We start from the raw sequence: 16,374 nt of genomic DNA, 5'->3' as shown, positions 1-16,374 counted from the left end.
TTGTGAAAAAAAAATAAAGCATTCATTCGTCTCATTGGGTTACATATTAGCTAGTGCAATAATTTCTTTCGGGCCAATTGAATATTTTGCACTATCTATGTTATTCTTTGTTATCTTTTTAATTTGAAATTATTAAAGTACCAGTGAAATCGTACTACTAGTTTAATATATCGTTATATGATTGGACTGTTAATTTATGCTTCGATTGTTGGCTTAAAGGGTCCAGCATCCTATTCTGTGGGAAAATATTAGATTGGGCTTAGTTATGTTCGAAATAGCATGATGCTGGATTGGACCAGATTATATTCGAAGTGGCGTGAGACTAGTTGAGTCGAGTCACAATCGAGACCTAGTATATCTATACACTTCAAGTGAATTGGTTGCGTATTTTTAGCAACTCGAGTTTTGGAGATTAATAATTAGCGCCAACGATCTAACACCGACGAGGTGCTGATCTGTATAATGCAAGCAACTTTATTGTAAGGGGCAATTGCTTATAAGGAAAGCAATTGCTTATAAATTACCTGGCGCTGTATTCACGGAAAAAATATAGGATTGCATAGACGAATAAGAAAGAATCCATATTAATTTGCTTGGTAAATGGCACAGGAACGGTAGTTTTATTGAAGGCTTGTGTTAATGTGTCATCTCACAGAGTCACAGGACATATTCTAGTGTAGTTGGATTTTCTGGGGAACCAAATGGGCCAGGCTTGGACTGGGCTTGGGCCTTATCTGCTTGGGGTCGGCCCCTTATCGGGTCACGGTCACAAATTCTGTTTTGACTGTGTAACTAAATCGATTCATGGCAACAAAGAAAATGGATTGAGAAGCTTTTTTTTTTTTTTCTTTAAGAAAAGGATTTAGCAAATCTATGGTCGAACACTGCACCACTGTGTGCAAGGACAAATGAAATTGTACAATAATTTGTTCGGATGTTAGAAAAAAAATATAATAATTTTTATGCAATGCCCTCATAGTCATAACATTTTGGACGGTGCGAGGTTGTCAAAGATGAACCTACTAAAAGCCCAAATTGGGTCTTATTTCATCCTTCAACGCAAAGAGGACTACATTGGATGGGCGAAAAACTTGCAGAGAACTAACAGAGAAGCGAGGAGATGGAGGCTTCAAAAATTAAGCTACTTACATTGCACGTCTATCCACTTCCATCATATTTTACACTTCAATTTAATATTTGATGAATTATAATTTTTTCTCTGCTGAAAAGTTGATAAAAAACAGTACAGTACTGAAGTATAAGACTTGACCAAAGTCCAAACACAATTTTCTAGTAAACTAGCTTTGCCGGGATAAAGCCATGGTGAAACGCTGCTGAGACCAATTGCCGAAGTTCCTTGACAATGGCAATCATCGAAAGTCGGTGGCGAAACACAGCGAGTTGCCGATTTTAAGGCATCGGGGTGCTGTAACATCTCCCAGTGCCGAGTTTACGGCCATATCGGCGCCGAATTTACATAGGGCTGGGAATTCACAACACGTGCGACTCACGTGATACACGAAGCATCAGATCCGTGCTTAGTGCGATCGCCATATATGTCGGCGATTTTCGCGACCCTTTCTCTTCTTCATCTTCTTCTTCCTCTTCTATCGTAGATCTGAGATCTCCGCCTTCTTCTTCTTCCCCGAGAAAGAGAGCTCGAGTGGTCCAACAATGGCGTCCTTTTGGAGCGGAGGAGGCGCCCGCGACCGCGATGTCGACGACGTCGACGACTTCGACGAGTACGACCCCACCCCCTACGGCGGCGGCTACGACCTCGCCCTCACCTACGGCCGCCCCCTCCCCCCCTCCGACGAATCCTGCTACCCTCTCTCGACGTCCTCCTCCTCCTCCGTCGACTACGAGAGGCCCCACTACTCCTCCGGCTCCGTCCCCTCCGCCTACGGCGGCGGCGACGAGGACGACCGCTACGGCCGCCCCCGCCCCAAGCCCCAACCCGCCTACGGATTCCGCCCCCAGCAGGAGGAGGAAGGAGGAGGCGGCGATTACGGCTACGGCGGTGGCGGTCGTCCCCAGCCGAAGCCCGAGTATGGCTACGGTGGTAGGCCGAGCGAGGAGGCGGGGTACGGGCATGGATCTGGGTATGGGAAACCTAAGAGAGAGGACGAATCGTCGTATGGGTATGGGTATGGGCAGGAGAAGCCGAAACCCTACGGCGGTTATGACGGGAGCAAGTATCAGAGCGGTGGGGAGTACGGGTACCAGAAGAGTGAGGAGCAAACTTATGGTGGTGGTAGCTATGGATATGGGGCGAAACCTAGCTATGAGAAGCCCCAGAGCGGTGGGGAGTATGGGTACCAGAAGAGTGAGCACACTTATGGTGGTAGTGGATATGGAAGTAGTGAAGGGTATGGGTATGGAGCGAAACCTAGCTATGAGAGGCCTCAGAGTGGTGGAGATTATGGGTATCAGAAGAGTGAGGTGGAAACTTATGGTGGTAGTGGCTATGGGGCTAGTGAAGGGTTTGGGTATTCGGCGAAACCTAGCTATGAGAAGCCCTCTTATGCAGGGCATGTGGAGGAGAGTGGTAAGTACCAGAAGCCGAGTTACTATAGCCAGGAGCAAGAGGAAGGGTATAGCCGCCCGAAATATGTGAGTTCTATACATTCTTCTCTAACTTTCTTCAGGCTGCAAACACTTAATTTCGTATCATTTATTTCCATTGATGAACTTGCTTGAATTTGTGACATGTTTAGACCGCTGTAGTTATGTTTCTTATAATATGTGAATGTTCGGTTAAGGCCGAGATAATGCTAAGGGCAATGGGACTTCAATAGTAATGTAGTAGCTTTCTTCCAGTGGCATGTGACCTAAAGATATAGATGACTTACTTGATCGCTGAATTATGTTATTTTTCTTAGATGAGCTGTAAAAGAATGAAGAATCATCTGCCTATATGTATTAAAGGATTCGGAGCATATGTTCTTACAGAGATGTTAGCTGGGAGGTGGCCCTCTATGGCTTTTACATGATCAACATCTGATGGGAGAAAATGACCAATGTCTGAGAAATGTGCCTTAAACGTTTTGAAGTTTTTAGGGCTGTATGTAATAATTAGGTGAGGGAATGTAGAGGAGACATAACAAGGCTCTGTATCGGCTTTCAAGTGAAATAGTAAGGAGGTGCGAGTCAGCAATAACTAAGAGGTTATTGCATTTTCCTCCCTCGCTAGTAGGAGTAGGAGTTGAGAAAGGACCATGAATCATACTTGAGGAATCCTTTTGTTTAAATCTGTATGCAAATACTAACTAGTTAATACTCTTATGTTGCATTTTCCCTCTTTGACAAGCATCTCTTTGCTTTTCGACTGTATATTTGTCGTTCCCAGATCAGTAGGAATAAACAGTTTTTGTTTCCAACTGAGTTATAGACGACTGACAAATAATTTTTGTTTGGGGCTACTGGCAGGGTGATGATTTGGATGAGGAAAAGAAGAGCCGCCATCAGAAGCATCACCACCGCCGCCACCACAACTATGATGATGAATGATCCGTCTCCACTGTTGGTGTGGTTTGATACCCCCACAACCCTAGCTACTAAATAAAGATGGGGGTTTCCTTGTTATGTTTTTCATGTGTTGTCTGCTTTCATACTGAATTTGTTCTCGCAAGTCTCTGATGAAACTTGCAGAAATCTATGTCTGCTTTTAATAACGTAGCTTGAACTATCATACTATGTATGGAATTCTTCTTTCATTGTGATTGTGGGCCTTGAGCAGTGTTATGTTCCCCAAATGTTTGAGCAGTGTTGTAAACATTGTGGTTTTCACCTTCCTGGTTTACTCCTCCGTGACCATAGGATGCACTAAGGCAATTGTTTTGGGTCTTTTGTAGGAGGATGGATTATTTGAGACTTAATTTGATGGCAAGGGGTGAAGGTTCTATGGTTGTTCTCATTGGCATTTTTCACATGGCATTTCAGTCCTTTGCATGATGTTTGTGTACGAAGATAGGGGTGAGATGATGACAATTCTTTGATCATTATTCATCACCATCTTATGGCATATGATGGTAGTTTTGATCTGTGAAAACTTTCTGATTGATGTCATCTGCTTCAAAGTATGGTTTTTGCTTTGAAATTTTCAAGGTGAAAGGTTAGATTTTTTTTTTTTTCTTTTTTTTGCCCCATCGTTTCTGAGTCTTAGTGCACTTATTGGATTTCATGATGATCGAAGATTCCTATTTAGTCATAAACTTGTAGCTGGGCTTGACAATGTGGCAACAAACATAGCTTTTGTTTCTATGTTTTACGTCTAAATGCATACATATACCTGAGCTTTTAGTTCTTTAGCAAGCAGAATTTCAAATTTCAACTATTGTCATTAGCCCACTAAATTTCATCTAGTGTCTATATGGATCCTTTTGTTTGGTCAGTGTTGGGAAAAGAGGAGATCAATTGGGGGTGGCATGGGAGGAGGTTGAAGATGGATCCGAAATTGAGTTGCTGCAGTAGTTGCGCATAAAAGTTGTCGTCTTACTGGGTTAGATTCAACCACAGGAAAACTCTATAACAGAACTCGAGTGAATCCAAAATTTCACACGAAACTGAAATATGTACTTTATCCTGCGGATAAGTTGAAAACCAAGGGACTCGACAACGAACCCGAGAGCTAGGGCCCGATGCACTTCAAGCTCAAATCAAGTCGAACCGACCCCAACCAGATCCTCCCCGCAGCCTAATTTCGTGCCGAGAAGCAGCACCGACAAAAGATCGCGGAGACGATGCGCACAAAATGAAAGAGGGCCCACCACCTCCCCAGACCCTCGGCTCTTTCGGGGCCTTCCCCCTCTCCTCCCCCTCTCGTTTCAAACCCTACCCCTCCCCCCAAATCGCATCGAGAACTCGACCCCTCCCTCCTCAAAATGGCAATCAATTTCCAATTCTAGGTCAAGTCTAGGGTTTTTGGGCTTCCGTCCACCTCCTCCTCCGTCGTTTAGGGCTTCTTCGTGCTCTGCTCCTCCCCTTTGCATGGAGGTGGTGGTGGGGGCCCACTGCTCCTGCGGAGGCTCCCGTGACGACGCCCAGCGCCTCTGCACTGCCTGTGCCCGGCCGCGCGCCACCACGGCGGCGGCGGCGGCGGCGGCGATGGTGGATGGGGGCGACGGGTTGGGAGGGAGAGGCGTCGCCGTGTACATTCCGAGGTTGATCTCCGGGGCGATCTCCGGAGCTCTCACGGGTCTCTTCGCCCTAGGTAATCAAAGCGTTCTCTTCTTTTTTTCTCCCAGTTTTGTTTTTACCTGTGTTAGAATTGTAACTACCTAACCCACCAGAAATAATAATTCATTAGGCGCATATTGCCTGGCCAAAATGTTTAAGCCAGTTATTAGTATTAGAGTCCGATGTGGGAGTTCTGGGGTTTTACTGTTGGTATCAGAGTCGGTTTGCCAGCCAGAAGTAGTATGTTTGCTAGCCGGAAGTATGAGATAGATATCGTGTTACGTGGTGATCTTGTTAGATCGTTATGGGTAAATATCAGATCCAGATCCAGTTTGCCACCCGAAAGTATAAGATGAGTCTCACTTCATCCGGTGATCTTGGGCTAGGGAATGATACCTTACTGCCTAGTAAACTTCACCGACATAATTTTATGAGTTTATCAGCATTAAGTTTGGTTCTTCATAAGTTTATCGGCATTAAGTTTGTTTCTCTATTCATTGCGAACAAAACACTTTCTCCCCGAGATATATGATTTGATTGAGTTATACTCTGATTTTATCAATGTGTTACTAGAAAAATCATCATAGAAACGAGTTTATGTGCGGTAATTATGTTAGGCATCCTCTTTGGATAAAATGTGGGACAGCCCTTTAAATTGGAAAGGGTGTAATTAGGTGAGTATCTGTTCATTTTTTGGTCTCATTTTTGGGTTGCCATGCATGGCAGCTGGAGCTTTCACTGGAGCTGTTACTGGTGCCTTGGCTGGCAGAGCCTCTGATAGTGGTGTCTTTCGTGGTGCCGGTTTAGGAGCGGTCGCCGGAGCTGTCCTTTCTATGGAGGTTTTAGAAGCTTCCCGTGCCTATTGGTGCTCAGAACGATCTGGCTCCCAGCATACATCCTCCATGGTTTGTGAGCTCTATAAAGTTATCTTGCTGTTTCTTTCGTTGGGATAATCTTGGGGTAAAATCTGCATGCTCTTGCGACCCCAGTTTTTCTGCAGAACTTTTATTTATGAGATTTCAATTTTTCCCCTTTCTATTCGAGCATATATACCATTTGCCCAATGCTGGAAGTGTTTTCTTTCTAAAAATTTGGAAGCCGTCATCATTATAAAAGTGACAATGCCACCTGGAAGATATGATATGATAAACCTTTTCACTTCCACAGGCAGATTTTATAGAAGAGCTCCTTCATGGTCGGTTTGTACAAGAACAATTTGCACCGGCAGTATTTACGGCATACCGCTGGCAGGTTGGTTATCTATCAGTTTCCTCCTTTGCCTGCATCCCTTGTTACAGCTTGTCTCTTATAGCATCCATTTTTATAATCTGTTCGTTTAAAATGAATCTGGTATGATCAACTTAAATTATATTGTCTCTTTCGAGTTGGCCATATAACTGTGGAGCCTTTCTCCTTTAGTATCTGACTGAACTTTGTCACGAGGCGATCCAAGAAAAGAAAGGTTTGTTTAAATAATAAATACTTGGCATTGCTGCGATTATTCTTCTGTGTCTTGAGCTCACTCGTTCTTCTTGAGATTCAATACTGTACTCTGACACTATAATTGCTAGCTATTGGTGAATGAGTTCAAAATATATGCCTTATCTAGAATATCAAAGCACATAGAAAATTGACCTGTCAGTCATATGGATATGATGATGACTAGCTGTCCATTGAGGTATGGTGCTGAGTTATTACACATGTGAATATCATTATGACTTGCTGTCCCTTGAGGCTTCAACTTGTGGTGTTGAGTTATGGGACATGAATATGATAATGACTTGCTGGCCCTTGAGCTGTAATGTTGCCATCTAGCAATAATATGTTAGAAGCAATCGTATACAGATCACTTGTCTTTAGTGACCTGACTCATGCGTGTTTGGATGCATCTTTTAGTGCCACCATTGAAAGAGAGAATGAGAATGTATTACCTGTCAACAGTTGTACTTCATCAAAGGCAGTTGGAGGCTTTAACTCTCAGTACCCTATTCATGGGTCTGTTAAAGTTGTTGGTATAAACTAAAAAATCGAAATCTTCTAGTGTTCTTCAATACTTAGCCTACAAAATCATTTTTACATATATTTTTACCTTTCTATGTGGTAGGAAGACAACAATGAACATGATGTGGGAGTTGTAAATTGTATAACGATAATAGCAAATGTGTCTGCAACATGATCTCCTAATTTGGGTTTCTTTCGAATGTATAAATTGTCATCTTTTTAGAATAATGTCCAATCACCATCAATCAAAATGTAACCTTTCAAATAGTGGAAATAAAATGATAGCCTTCCTATCTTCAACAGACCTTCAAAGGGCTATATCAAAATGAATGGCTGAGTAGTCACGTCATGTAGGTGACACCAGATTACCGAATATAATCTCCATTTGAATTGTTGCCTAAAAAGTTGCCTCTGCTTAAATTTGACAGGTAAGCATCTCAGACCTTGGGCAGGATGATACATATGATATTTTTGGTGAGATCGGATCCAAAGGGCTATCTAGCGAGTCACTGAAGAAGTTACCGCACTATGTAATCACTGATGAGAAAAGGGATTCCTGTGGTGAGAACATATCTTGCACCATTTGTTTGCAGGTACTCCCTACTAATACAAGATGTTAAAGTTATCTCGTTTTTATCAATTACAGCAAACTTGAAACACATTAACATTAATAGTTACAAACAGATTACAAGTTTGATTCTTTTTTCTTGCTCAACTTATCCTCTATGTAGAGCTTTAGTGTTCTATTTAGATTGAGCATTTATAGTCTGCCCTAATNCTCTCTCTCTCTCTCTCTCTCTCTCTCTCTCTCTCTTGTGGCTAAATTTAATTCTATGAGAACCTAATACATAGTCTTTCTGGTAGGATATCATGACAGGGGAGACTGTGCGGAGGTTGCCTCTGTGTTCTCATACTTTTCATCTGTCTTGCGTGGACAAATGGCTTGCTGGGCGTGGGTCATGCCCTGTATGCAGGCAGGATGTGTAGGAAATCTGTCTATTTAGTTGTTGGAAGTGTGGATCTATGCATCTCAACTTAGGTCAAAGATCATATATGTACAGGTTCCCCCTTTGTTGTATAGATATTTGTACAGTAGCGATCCTTTTATCTGAGTAAATGTCATCTTCAGATGACTTGAACATTTTATTATCATAAAGTGCAGTATCGTCGCTTAGATGGTGCGAGTGGCTTGTATATTCTGTGAAGATATTTGATGGATGAGAAATGCATTTTCCGTGGCTAAAGTTGGATGAAGCTACTTTTTTCAGATTTTTTGCTAGCCTATTGTTGGGGAGGATATATACATCGAAGTTGAAGTGTTTCCCTGGTGTTGTTATATTGTGATTCTCAGTTTTGTCGTCTTGTATGTTCTTTGTTTATCTTCTGCTGTATTGTCTTCTGATGTACCTAATTCTTCTCCGAGCCAGGTCACGAGCAGAGAAATGAGCTTTGGGAGCGCATATATTAGTTGTATAGTCGCTCATAAACACGTGGACAAATGTTGGGATAAATGTTGGGACAAATATTGCTGATGAGTTAGTATAGTATAGTGTATAATATTATTTTGGTTGGTTTTCTTGTTTAAGAAAGGTAATATTCTGTGAGATACTATGTTAAAAATTGTTTAAAATAAATTAATCAATAATTGTGAAGCTTGTAACCATGCCTATGGGCTGTACGTTCTCTCTTTTCTTTTTTTTTTTTCTTTTTTTTTTATTTAATAAACATGCTAACCGAGTTCTAAGCTTCTGAATGCACGCAAAGGTGGTTCAAATCCATTGGTAGCAGACTAGATAACAGCAGTGCTGTTTGATCGGCTGTAACCGTTTGTAATCTAATCTCTTCCCGCCCTACCATACCAGGTATGGCCCTCCTCCAACCCACCTCCGCCATCTCCAATCTCAACCACAACAGCCACGCGCTCCGCCGCCGCCTGGACTCCATCGCGTCCATGTCGGAGCTCCGGCAGTACCACTCGCAGGTGGTCCGGCTGGGGCTCGGCGGCAACAACGACGCCGCGGGGCGCCTCCTCAAGTTCCTGGCGCTCCACCCCTCCGGCGACCTCCCCTACGCCCTCCGCCTCCTCCGCCTCCTCCCCGACCCCGACCCCTTCCTCTTCAACACCCTCCTCCGCGCCCGCGCCCTTCCCCCCTCCGCCGCCGCCTCGCTCCTCTCCCGCATGCTCTCCCTCTCCCTCCTCCCCAACCGCTTCACCTTCCCCCCTCTCCTCTCCGCCCTCTCCGAGCCCCGCCACGGCCTGATGGTCCACACCCACGTCGTCAAATCCGGCTTCGGCCGCGACCNTCCCCCTCCGCCTCCCCCTCCCCCTCCTCCTCCCTGCCCTTCGCCCTCCAACTCCACTCCCTCCTCCTCAAGCTCGGCTTCTTCTCCGACCCCTTCTCCCAAAACAGCCTCCTCTGCTTCTACCTCTCCTGCGCCCTCCCCGACGTCGCGCGCCGCGTCTTCGCCACCGCGCCACGCCGCGACGTCGTCACCTGGACGACGATGATCAGCGGGCTCTCGAGATCGGGCCTCGTCGACGAAGCCCGCGAGATGTTCGACGTAATGCCGGAACGGAACTCCGTCTCCTGGAATGCCATGATCGCAGGCTACGTGCAGGTGGGGCGGTTCGCCGATGCGTTCGAGCTGTTCGATCGAATGCGCCGGGAAGGTCTCAGGCTCGACAAGTTTGCGGCCGCGAGCATGCTCGCGGCTTGCACCGGCCTGGGCGCGCTGGATCAGGGCCGGTGGATTCACGAGAATATTACTCGAAACGGGATCGAATTGGACTCCAAATTGGCCACCACGGTCATTGACATGTACTGCAAATGCGGTTGCGTGGAGAAGGCGTACGAGGTCTTCGAAGGGTTGGAAAAGAGAGGGATTTCATCTTGGAATTGCATGATCGGAGGCTTCGCGGTGCACGGCAGAGGAGAGGATGCTATCGAGCTCTTTAAACAGATGGAGAGAGAAGGGGCCACGCCGGACGGTATCACGCTGTTGAACGTCCTCAGCGCCTGCGCGCACTCCGGCTTGGTTAGTGAGGGTCGATACTACTTCAATTATATGATTCAGGCCTCTAACATCGAGCCCAAGATGGAGCATTACGGATGCATGGTCGATCTCCTTGGACGTGCCGGGCTGTTAGAAGACGCTAAAAAGGTGATCGACGAAATGCCGATGAGCCCAGATGCCGGCGTTTTGGGAGCGCTCCTGGGAGCATGCAGGATTCACGGGGATGTGGAGATGGGAGAGAGGATCGGCAGAACGGTTATAGAGTTGGATTCGAAGAACAGCGGGAGATATGTTTTGTTGGCCAATCTATATGCAAAAGCTGGTCGGTGGGAGGATGTGGCGGAGGTGCGGAGATTAATGAACGACCGCAGGGTGAGAAAGGAGGCTGGACGGTCGGTGATTGAGATGAATGGCGAGGTGAATGAGTTCATTTGCGGCGGCATGTCTCATCCTCAAGCTAGAGAGATATATGAGACTGTGGATGAGATGTTGAACAGGATAAGATTGGCGGGTTATGTTCCGGACACTGAAGGAGTGCTGCATGATATCGGCGAGCAAGAGAAGGAGAATCCGCTGTATTACCATAGCGAGAAGCTTGCGATAGCATTTGGGCTGTTGCATACCAAGTCTAGTGAGACAATTCGCATCACGAAGAATTTGAGAGTGTGCAGAGACTGTCATGAGGCGAGCAAGCTTATATCGAGAGTATTCGATCGCGAGATTATTGTGAGGGATCGGAACCGGTTCCACCATTTTAAGGACGGGAAGTGTTCTTGCAGAGATTATTGGTGAAGTTCGGAAGGGACACGGCAAACAGCAAAGTCGATCCTTCCTTCAAAAGAAAGTTGCACAATCACAACCCCAAATGTTAACAATAACGATACGTTTGTGCAGTCTCTACGCAGATTCGTATTTGAGAACAGATTTCAACAGTGTGAACTCTACTCCCATAACAACGAAGCCGAGGAGGCATGAAAGATACAACATCAAACTACTTCTCACCTTTAATAAATAATATGAAGAAAGAACAGCTTTTGGAGCGCTTGAAGTTTAGAGTGTTACGAGTAATCATTTTGAGTAAAAGGCGAAAATAAACTCACAATCCAAAACAGAGACTAATTGATCAAGGAAAGATCATCGATTCAAATGAGAAAAAGAAATAACACGCCCTGAAAATTCAGTTTACAAAGTACAACCCAACATGAGTATTTTGCTAGTTCATCGATTCAACAAAACCTACCTTTCCCAGAAAACTGAGAACACAAGGGACAGACAAAAAGAGAAAAAGAGAAAGGAAAAAGGAAATGTTGCCAAACTGCTGATTGCTCATATGTTTATAACCTGTGAGCTTTCATCTTCCCGTGAACTTCCATCTTCCAAGCAAGAGTCGTTAACATCATACGGAGACCCTAGGCTATTTTCGCCCTTGAAAAATCCATTTCAGGATGCTGCAAAGAGAGAAAGTTAGAGATGACCAGGGAGAGGGAGCTAAATAGGTAAAAACTAGAACGGGTGCTTTGTACAAAAGCAGAGACAATCACCTCAGCCATGAATTTCTTGAGGATTTCTTGCTTTTGCATCTCATCACTCGTTGGGAGACCCATGGATTTCTGGCGCTGGTCAAACTGCACGGGCAATTTAGAGCAACAAAAGGGAGTAAGATCCAAGAGAAGAAAGATGTTTCACAAGAGCACATGAAAGAAAATATACATACAAAAACAAATTAGAGACAAAAGATCTCACCATCATTTTCTCGACAGTTTGTCGTGTTTCAGGATCCAAATCGGATAGTTTGCTGTTCTCTGGTTCTACTTTCTGAGTATCAATTTCAGGTTCACCTTTTACCACAGATTTCCACCATTCCATCTGATTTTGCTTCGTCAGTAGTATAGAAATGGACTTCTCATCCTCTGCAATAATAACATTTATCATCATCAATAAAGGATAAAAAAAAATCACCCCGCATGAGATCATGTGTACTGTTATACAAATACCTATGCTCCAGAAACAATCATCTGGTCTCACCGACTGATATAGCTCCCCCTGCAAGAAGCGAAAGTGATTTAAAACAAAATTTAACACACATATGTAGAAAACATTTTCATCCCAACTGATGATAAGAAGCAATATTCTAAACCAGAGTGAGTAAGAAAGGAATAGAGAAAGGCGTCGCACTACTCACATCGAGAATGGGAGGCTGCCCCTTCAGCCCAACCTTAAGATGGTTCTTCTTTATTTCACAGGTGACAAGCCTCGATTTGGTTCCCTTAGGAACTGGGATGCTAACATTAACCTCATGTAGAGTCTGAGTCCAGGAATATTTCTCCAAATCAAGACCATTTCCAGAATTCGGCTCTAAATGATTAACAGAAGCACCATATAAACAAAAGTAAGTATAAAAAAGATCACATCCACATCGCACAGAGCATACTATATTTAGAACATTCAAACAAATATAACTTCAGAAGGTTCAACAGCTGCAAGAACTTCAGGAACAGCGTAAGCACACTGAAAACAAGATGGAAAGCATACAATATGCAACTCATATGTTCAATTAAGCATCCATCAAGTACTGTAAATCAGTATTACGGAAACGGAGATTTATCGAACCATTGAAGATCCTATATTCAGTATGCCTTTCTTTTGTCCCAATGAAATGAACTAGCAAATTCAATTGCTTTTCAATTGTCTCTTTCCACATGGATGGAAGGTGTATACATTGAACCAATTATGTGATTATTTATTTATTTATTCATTATAAGAGGTACTGCATATTTTGGACATAACAAGCAGGACACCATGTCAATTAGATGAACCTTGATATCACAGTGCCAATAAATAAACAAAACCTTAAAGTCTTATATAGGGGAGGGGGACAAAAAAAAAAAAAACTATCTTAAATATGTAAATAGTTATAAGTAACTAGCACTGCAAAAACAACAGTGCAATTTTTATATACTTTATACAAGGCCTTCTACTCTTCTATGGAAATTCACGCCAATAAATTTGAGCTAGATTACTTATCAGGTGGTGCTATTTAAGCATATTCAGTCCCAGCTATCGTAGGGTCAAAATCGAAACCAATATCCAATTTAATAGTTCGAGACATGGCTTCGCTCAATGGCTACCAAATAACTAACCACATCTTTTCCTCTTCTTCTTCCATTCCCTATTGATCTTCGATATCGGCTTCTCACGTGCCAATAGTGATATTTCTATAGATCCCTTAATAATGGGAATGTGCTACAGTAAAGTTCGATTTTGTTTCCTTTGTTCTTAGATTTTCACACATAGCAACGATATGTTACAGTTTCCACATCCAAAGTAGTGAGGTAGTATTATAGTTTCTAATCTCAATTTTGCATACAAGTATCAAAACCCTAAAATCAGCATCGAAAAAACAAAGATAATAGGAAGAGGAGATTCAATTAAAGTATTACAAACATCTAATGCAAATAGAGAGAGATAGAGAACTCACTTCTCCCGCCTTTTCCATCCTCCTCCTCCCCCGCCGCTCCCTCGGAGGGCTTCTTCGAGGGCTCCGGCTCCGCCTTCTTCTCCTCGACCTTCTTCGCCGCCGCGGCCTCAGCCTCCTTCACCTTCTCGGCCCTGCGAGCCTCCTCTTCCTTCTCCTTCCTCCGCTTCTCCTCCGCCTTCGCCTTCGCGGCGGAGGCCATCGACATGATCCGCGGCACCGCGTCGGCGTCCTCGAAGAGATCGGATCTCCGGCGGAGGAGATCGAACACCGTCTCCACGAAAGGCCATGGGCCTTGCTTCGAGAGGATCGAGTAGAGCACCTCCTCGTCGCCGGCGGAGGAAGGGGACTGCGACGGGGCGGGCTCCTCTTCGAGATCGGAGATGATCGCCATGGCGCGTGCTCGTGGGGACGATGATCAGAGATGATCGGTGAACTGTGAGGTAGGGTTTGCAAGGCGTAACAAGAATGGCTTGAGGGGTTTTGCTGATGGAAATGGATCACCGGAGAGGGTTTGAGATTGTTCCGATGTGTATATAGAGACCCGCGAGAGATCTAGATACTTCTCTAGTCGTATCAGGATAAGCTTTGATTAGATCCTAGCCGTTAAAAAAAGATAGAAGCGTGGGCTACAACGAGGCTGATAATGGGCCGGTCAGTGTATAAGTCCGATCCACTACATATAATGCTTTTGATAGAATAATTTTTTTGGGTAATGTGCGATTAATGTAAGTTAAAAAATATATAAAATATATTCGCAACTATTACTGCTATAAATGTTAAAATTTAGATTTTCACTGTCCAATCATTTAATTTGTTAGATTCAAATTAGTTAGTTACTTTTTTAAAATTCTAAATTTGAATATGTCATTTATGGTTATGAATTTAGTTGGCATATTTTATACAATTTGATTAACTATAAATTTATTTAATTAAACAATTAGTTTAAATTTTATATTATTCAATGAGTGATCAAATTACTTAAATAAAATTTAGGTTTTATTATCTAATCTTTTTGTTTGTTCGATTTAAATCAATTGCTGACTTTTTAACTATAAAATCTCAAAGCACCATTTAACTATAAATTTATTTAAGTAAACAACAAGTTTAAATTTTATATCCGATAAGTATCACTAAAATGGAATCAAAATAATTAATGGCCCATGCAGGTCTCGAACCTGCGACCTTCGCGTTATTAGCACGACGCTCTAACCAACTGAGCTAATAGGCCAATTAATAATTATTTCACTTAATTATTTAGAAGAAATAAATACTCAATCTATATAGGCTATAATGCTTTTATGCATAACATGATGGCATTGCATTTCAAATTTTAGAATACAAACAATAGCATCCGCAGCAAAGACATAAGGAAAAAATAACAGCTGAACGTAGAGGCATAATCCAATTTCAACAAAATAGAAAAAGGAACGTACATTTTATAGAGAGATAGTCACACAACAAGCACCACTAAACCACTCATTAATCCTCACACACACAAACACAAACGGGCGCGCGATCATTTTCAATTCCTAACAATCAATGCCTTGCGAGGGCTGACGAAGATAAGAAGATGAGGAGTATCAGCACGATGACGGCAACAAATGAACCAATCAGTGACCCAGAGATTCGCTCGCAGAATGAGTTGAACTGTTGGCAAATCGCTAACCAGTTGGCTCTGACATTGCCCTTATGAGCAAGGTACACTATGGCCGCCGCTGCTGAAGCCCCCGCCGTCAATAGTGCTAGCATAACCTTCACCAATTCGAAACAAAATACAAAAAAGGGCCAATTAATTGCCGACTTACTAGCTTTATAATCTCATCCACTTTTGTTTTAGCTATCCCACTATATTAAAAGTTCTCTCACCGCGTCAAAGAAGATTAGCACTAGTCTCGTATATCTCGCGCTGCTCTTGATGATGTGCACAATGGATAGAGGAATCGAGAGAACAAGATAAGCACACACCACTGAGTTCGCGATCACAAAGAAGCTGTTGACAACAAAAGAGAAACAAATGATTCACAACAAAATGCATGCAACTAACCTCAAATGTTAGAACATATTGCAACATTAGTTGTTATACGCATTATTGCTTACGTGAAGGTTGGGAGATCATTATATTCCGCCTTGAACCGAATGAACTGCGTGAAGAAAGGGAGGGTTTCATTAGTAGTTCCCATGGCTATAGCACTCCCTATAGTGCCGACTATCGCGACAAGACGAAGGACTGAGTCTAGTATAGAAACACCCCTACTGATCCCTCCTCCAACCATTGGAGCTTTAGAAGTTTCCCCATGCTCCTTCATTTTGTTTCCAACTGAGGAATTAGAACTTCGAAGTAGCTTGTGTTTTTGCTTGGATGGTATTTAGAGTGAGAGGATCATTTTATACATGAATATAATGAATATAATAATAATACTGTAGATCTCTAGCTATGAGATAGTGTGACATCTACTTATGCCAACTAAAGCACATTGTGGTTTTGCTATTTTCTACACCTACCCTTACTTGCTCAAATGAGTTTTGTTCCAAGTATTTTTTATTAGCAAGATGTTTCAACTAAAGTTGCTTGGTGCATTCCAACTCCATTAAGAGGTCCACTCACTAATGCTTATGTGCTTCTCCTGTGTTTCTACTTTTGCCATAAGTTGCCATTGCCTACTCCTCTGATGTTTCTACTTTGGTAATGGGCTTCAACATTT

The 16,374-nt window shown here is 43.2% G+C and overlaps 5 protein-coding genes and 1 non-coding gene across 7 annotated transcripts; 3 read left to right on the top strand and 3 right to left on the bottom strand.

Moving 5' to 3' along the window:
• Window positions 1,546-3,755, top strand: LOC109712059 (uncharacterized protein At5g39570-like). The gene is made up of 2 exons (XM_020235487.1): window positions 1,546-2,613; window positions 3,430-3,755. Exons 1-2 carry the CDS (start codon window positions 1,675-1,677, stop codon window positions 3,508-3,510), a joined length of 1,020 nt encoding a protein of 339 aa, XP_020091076.1. The 5' UTR covers window positions 1,546-1,674; the 3' UTR covers window positions 3,511-3,755.
• Window positions 4,678-8,529, top strand: LOC109712061 (NEP1-interacting protein-like 2). 2 transcript variants are annotated; one of them, XM_020235490.1, is made up of 5 exons: window positions 4,678-5,212; window positions 5,905-6,083; window positions 6,346-6,429; window positions 7,608-7,819; window positions 7,883-7,956. In XM_020235490.1, exons 1-4 carry the CDS (start codon window positions 4,990-4,992, stop codon window positions 7,797-7,799), a joined length of 678 nt encoding a protein of 225 aa, XP_020091079.1. In that variant the 5' UTR covers window positions 4,678-4,989; the 3' UTR covers window positions 7,800-7,819; window positions 7,883-7,956. The 2 variants fall into 2 exon arrangements, with proteins under 2 accessions (XP_020091079.1, XP_020091078.1); XM_020235489.1 differs by lacking the exon at window positions 7,883-7,956 and adding an exon at window positions 8,044-8,529 and having other exon boundaries at window positions 4,699-5,212; window positions 7,608-7,772.
• Window positions 9,008-11,247, top strand: LOC109712062 (putative pentatricopeptide repeat-containing protein At5g40405). The gene is made up of 2 exons (XM_020235491.1): window positions 9,008-9,408; window positions 9,486-11,247. Exons 1-2 carry the CDS (start codon window positions 9,044-9,046, stop codon window positions 10,984-10,986), a joined length of 1,866 nt encoding a protein of 621 aa, XP_020091080.1. The 5' UTR covers window positions 9,008-9,043; the 3' UTR covers window positions 10,987-11,247.
• LOC109712060 (protein BOBBER 1) lies at window positions 11,311-14,184 on the bottom strand. Its single transcript, XM_020235488.1, has 6 exons — window positions 13,673-14,184; window positions 12,377-12,549; window positions 12,189-12,237; window positions 11,938-12,104; window positions 11,736-11,819; window positions 11,311-11,642 (listed from the first exon to the last, which is right to left on the bottom strand). Exons 1-6 carry the CDS (start codon window positions 14,061-14,063, stop codon window positions 11,604-11,606), a joined length of 903 nt encoding a protein of 300 aa, XP_020091077.1. The 5' UTR covers window positions 14,064-14,184; the 3' UTR covers window positions 11,311-11,603.
• TRNAI-AAU lies at window positions 14,827-14,900 on the bottom strand. Its single transcript has one exon. It is a non-coding gene; the product is annotated as a tRNA-Ile (tRNA).
• On the bottom strand, window positions 15,049-16,316 carry LOC109711240 (casparian strip membrane protein 3-like). Its single transcript, XM_020234185.1, has 3 exons — window positions 15,770-16,316; window positions 15,539-15,662; window positions 15,049-15,424 (listed from the first exon to the last, which is right to left on the bottom strand). The coding sequence occupies exons 1-3, from the start codon at window positions 15,976-15,978 to the stop codon at window positions 15,209-15,211; spliced, it is 549 nt and encodes a 182-aa protein (XP_020089774.1). The 5' UTR covers window positions 15,979-16,316; the 3' UTR covers window positions 15,049-15,208.

The sequence above is a fragment of the Ananas comosus genome, linkage group 6 (assembly GCF_001540865.1).
Source record: "Ananas comosus cultivar F153 linkage group 6, ASM154086v1, whole genome shotgun sequence".
Lineage (NCBI taxonomy): Eukaryota > Viridiplantae > Streptophyta > Magnoliopsida > Poales > Bromeliaceae > Ananas > Ananas comosus.
This window is presented reverse-complemented; position numbering and strand designations above follow the sequence as displayed.

Excerpts from the sequence above, each read along its gene's own strand:
- LOC109712061 (XM_020235489.1), top strand. The coding sequence starts at position 4,990 with ATGGAGGTGGTGGTGGGGGCCCACTGCTCCTGCGGAGGCTCCCGTGAC. Across the intron at positions 5,213-5,904 it reads CACGGGTCTCTTCGCCCTAG|CTGGAGCTTTCACTGGAGCT; the intron begins GTAATCAAAGCG and ends CATGCATGGCAG. Across the intron at positions 6,084-6,345 it reads CCCAGCATACATCCTCCATG|GCAGATTTTATAGAAGAGCT; the intron begins GTTTGTGAGCTC and ends TCACTTCCACAG.
- LOC109712059 (XM_020235487.1), top strand. The coding sequence starts at position 1,675 with ATGGCGTCCTTTTGGAGCGGAGGAGGCGCCCGCGACCGCGATGTCGAC. Across the intron at positions 2,614-3,429 it reads GGTATAGCCGCCCGAAATAT|GGTGATGATTTGGATGAGGA; the intron begins GTGAGTTCTATA and ends GGCTACTGGCAG.
- LOC109712062 (XM_020235491.1), top strand. The coding sequence starts at position 9,044 with ATGGCCCTCCTCCAACCCACCTCCGCCATCTCCAATCTCAACCACAAC.
- LOC109712060 (XM_020235488.1), bottom strand. The coding sequence starts at position 14,063 with ATGGCGATCATCTCCGATCTCGAAGAGGAGCCCGCCCCGTCGCAGTCC. Across the intron at positions 12,238-12,376 it reads GGCAGCCTCCCATTCTCGAT|GGGGAGCTATATCAGTCGGT; the intron begins GTGAGTAGTGCG and ends CGCTTCTTGCAG. Across the intron at positions 11,643-11,735 it reads TCAAGAAATTCATGGCTGAG|CATCCTGAAATGGATTTTTC; the intron begins GTGATTGTCTCT and ends CTCTCTTTGCAG.
- LOC109711240 (XM_020234185.1), bottom strand. The coding sequence starts at position 15,978 with ATGAAGGAGCATGGGGAAACTTCTAAAGCTCCAATGGTTGGAGGAGGG. Across the intron at positions 15,663-15,769 it reads AATGATCTCCCAACCTTCAC|CTTCTTTGTGATCGCGAACT; the intron begins GTAAGCAATAAT and ends TGTTGTCAACAG. Across the intron at positions 15,425-15,538 it reads TGCTAATCTTCTTTGACGCG|GTTATGCTAGCACTATTGAC; the intron begins GTGAGAGAACTT and ends GAATTGGTGAAG.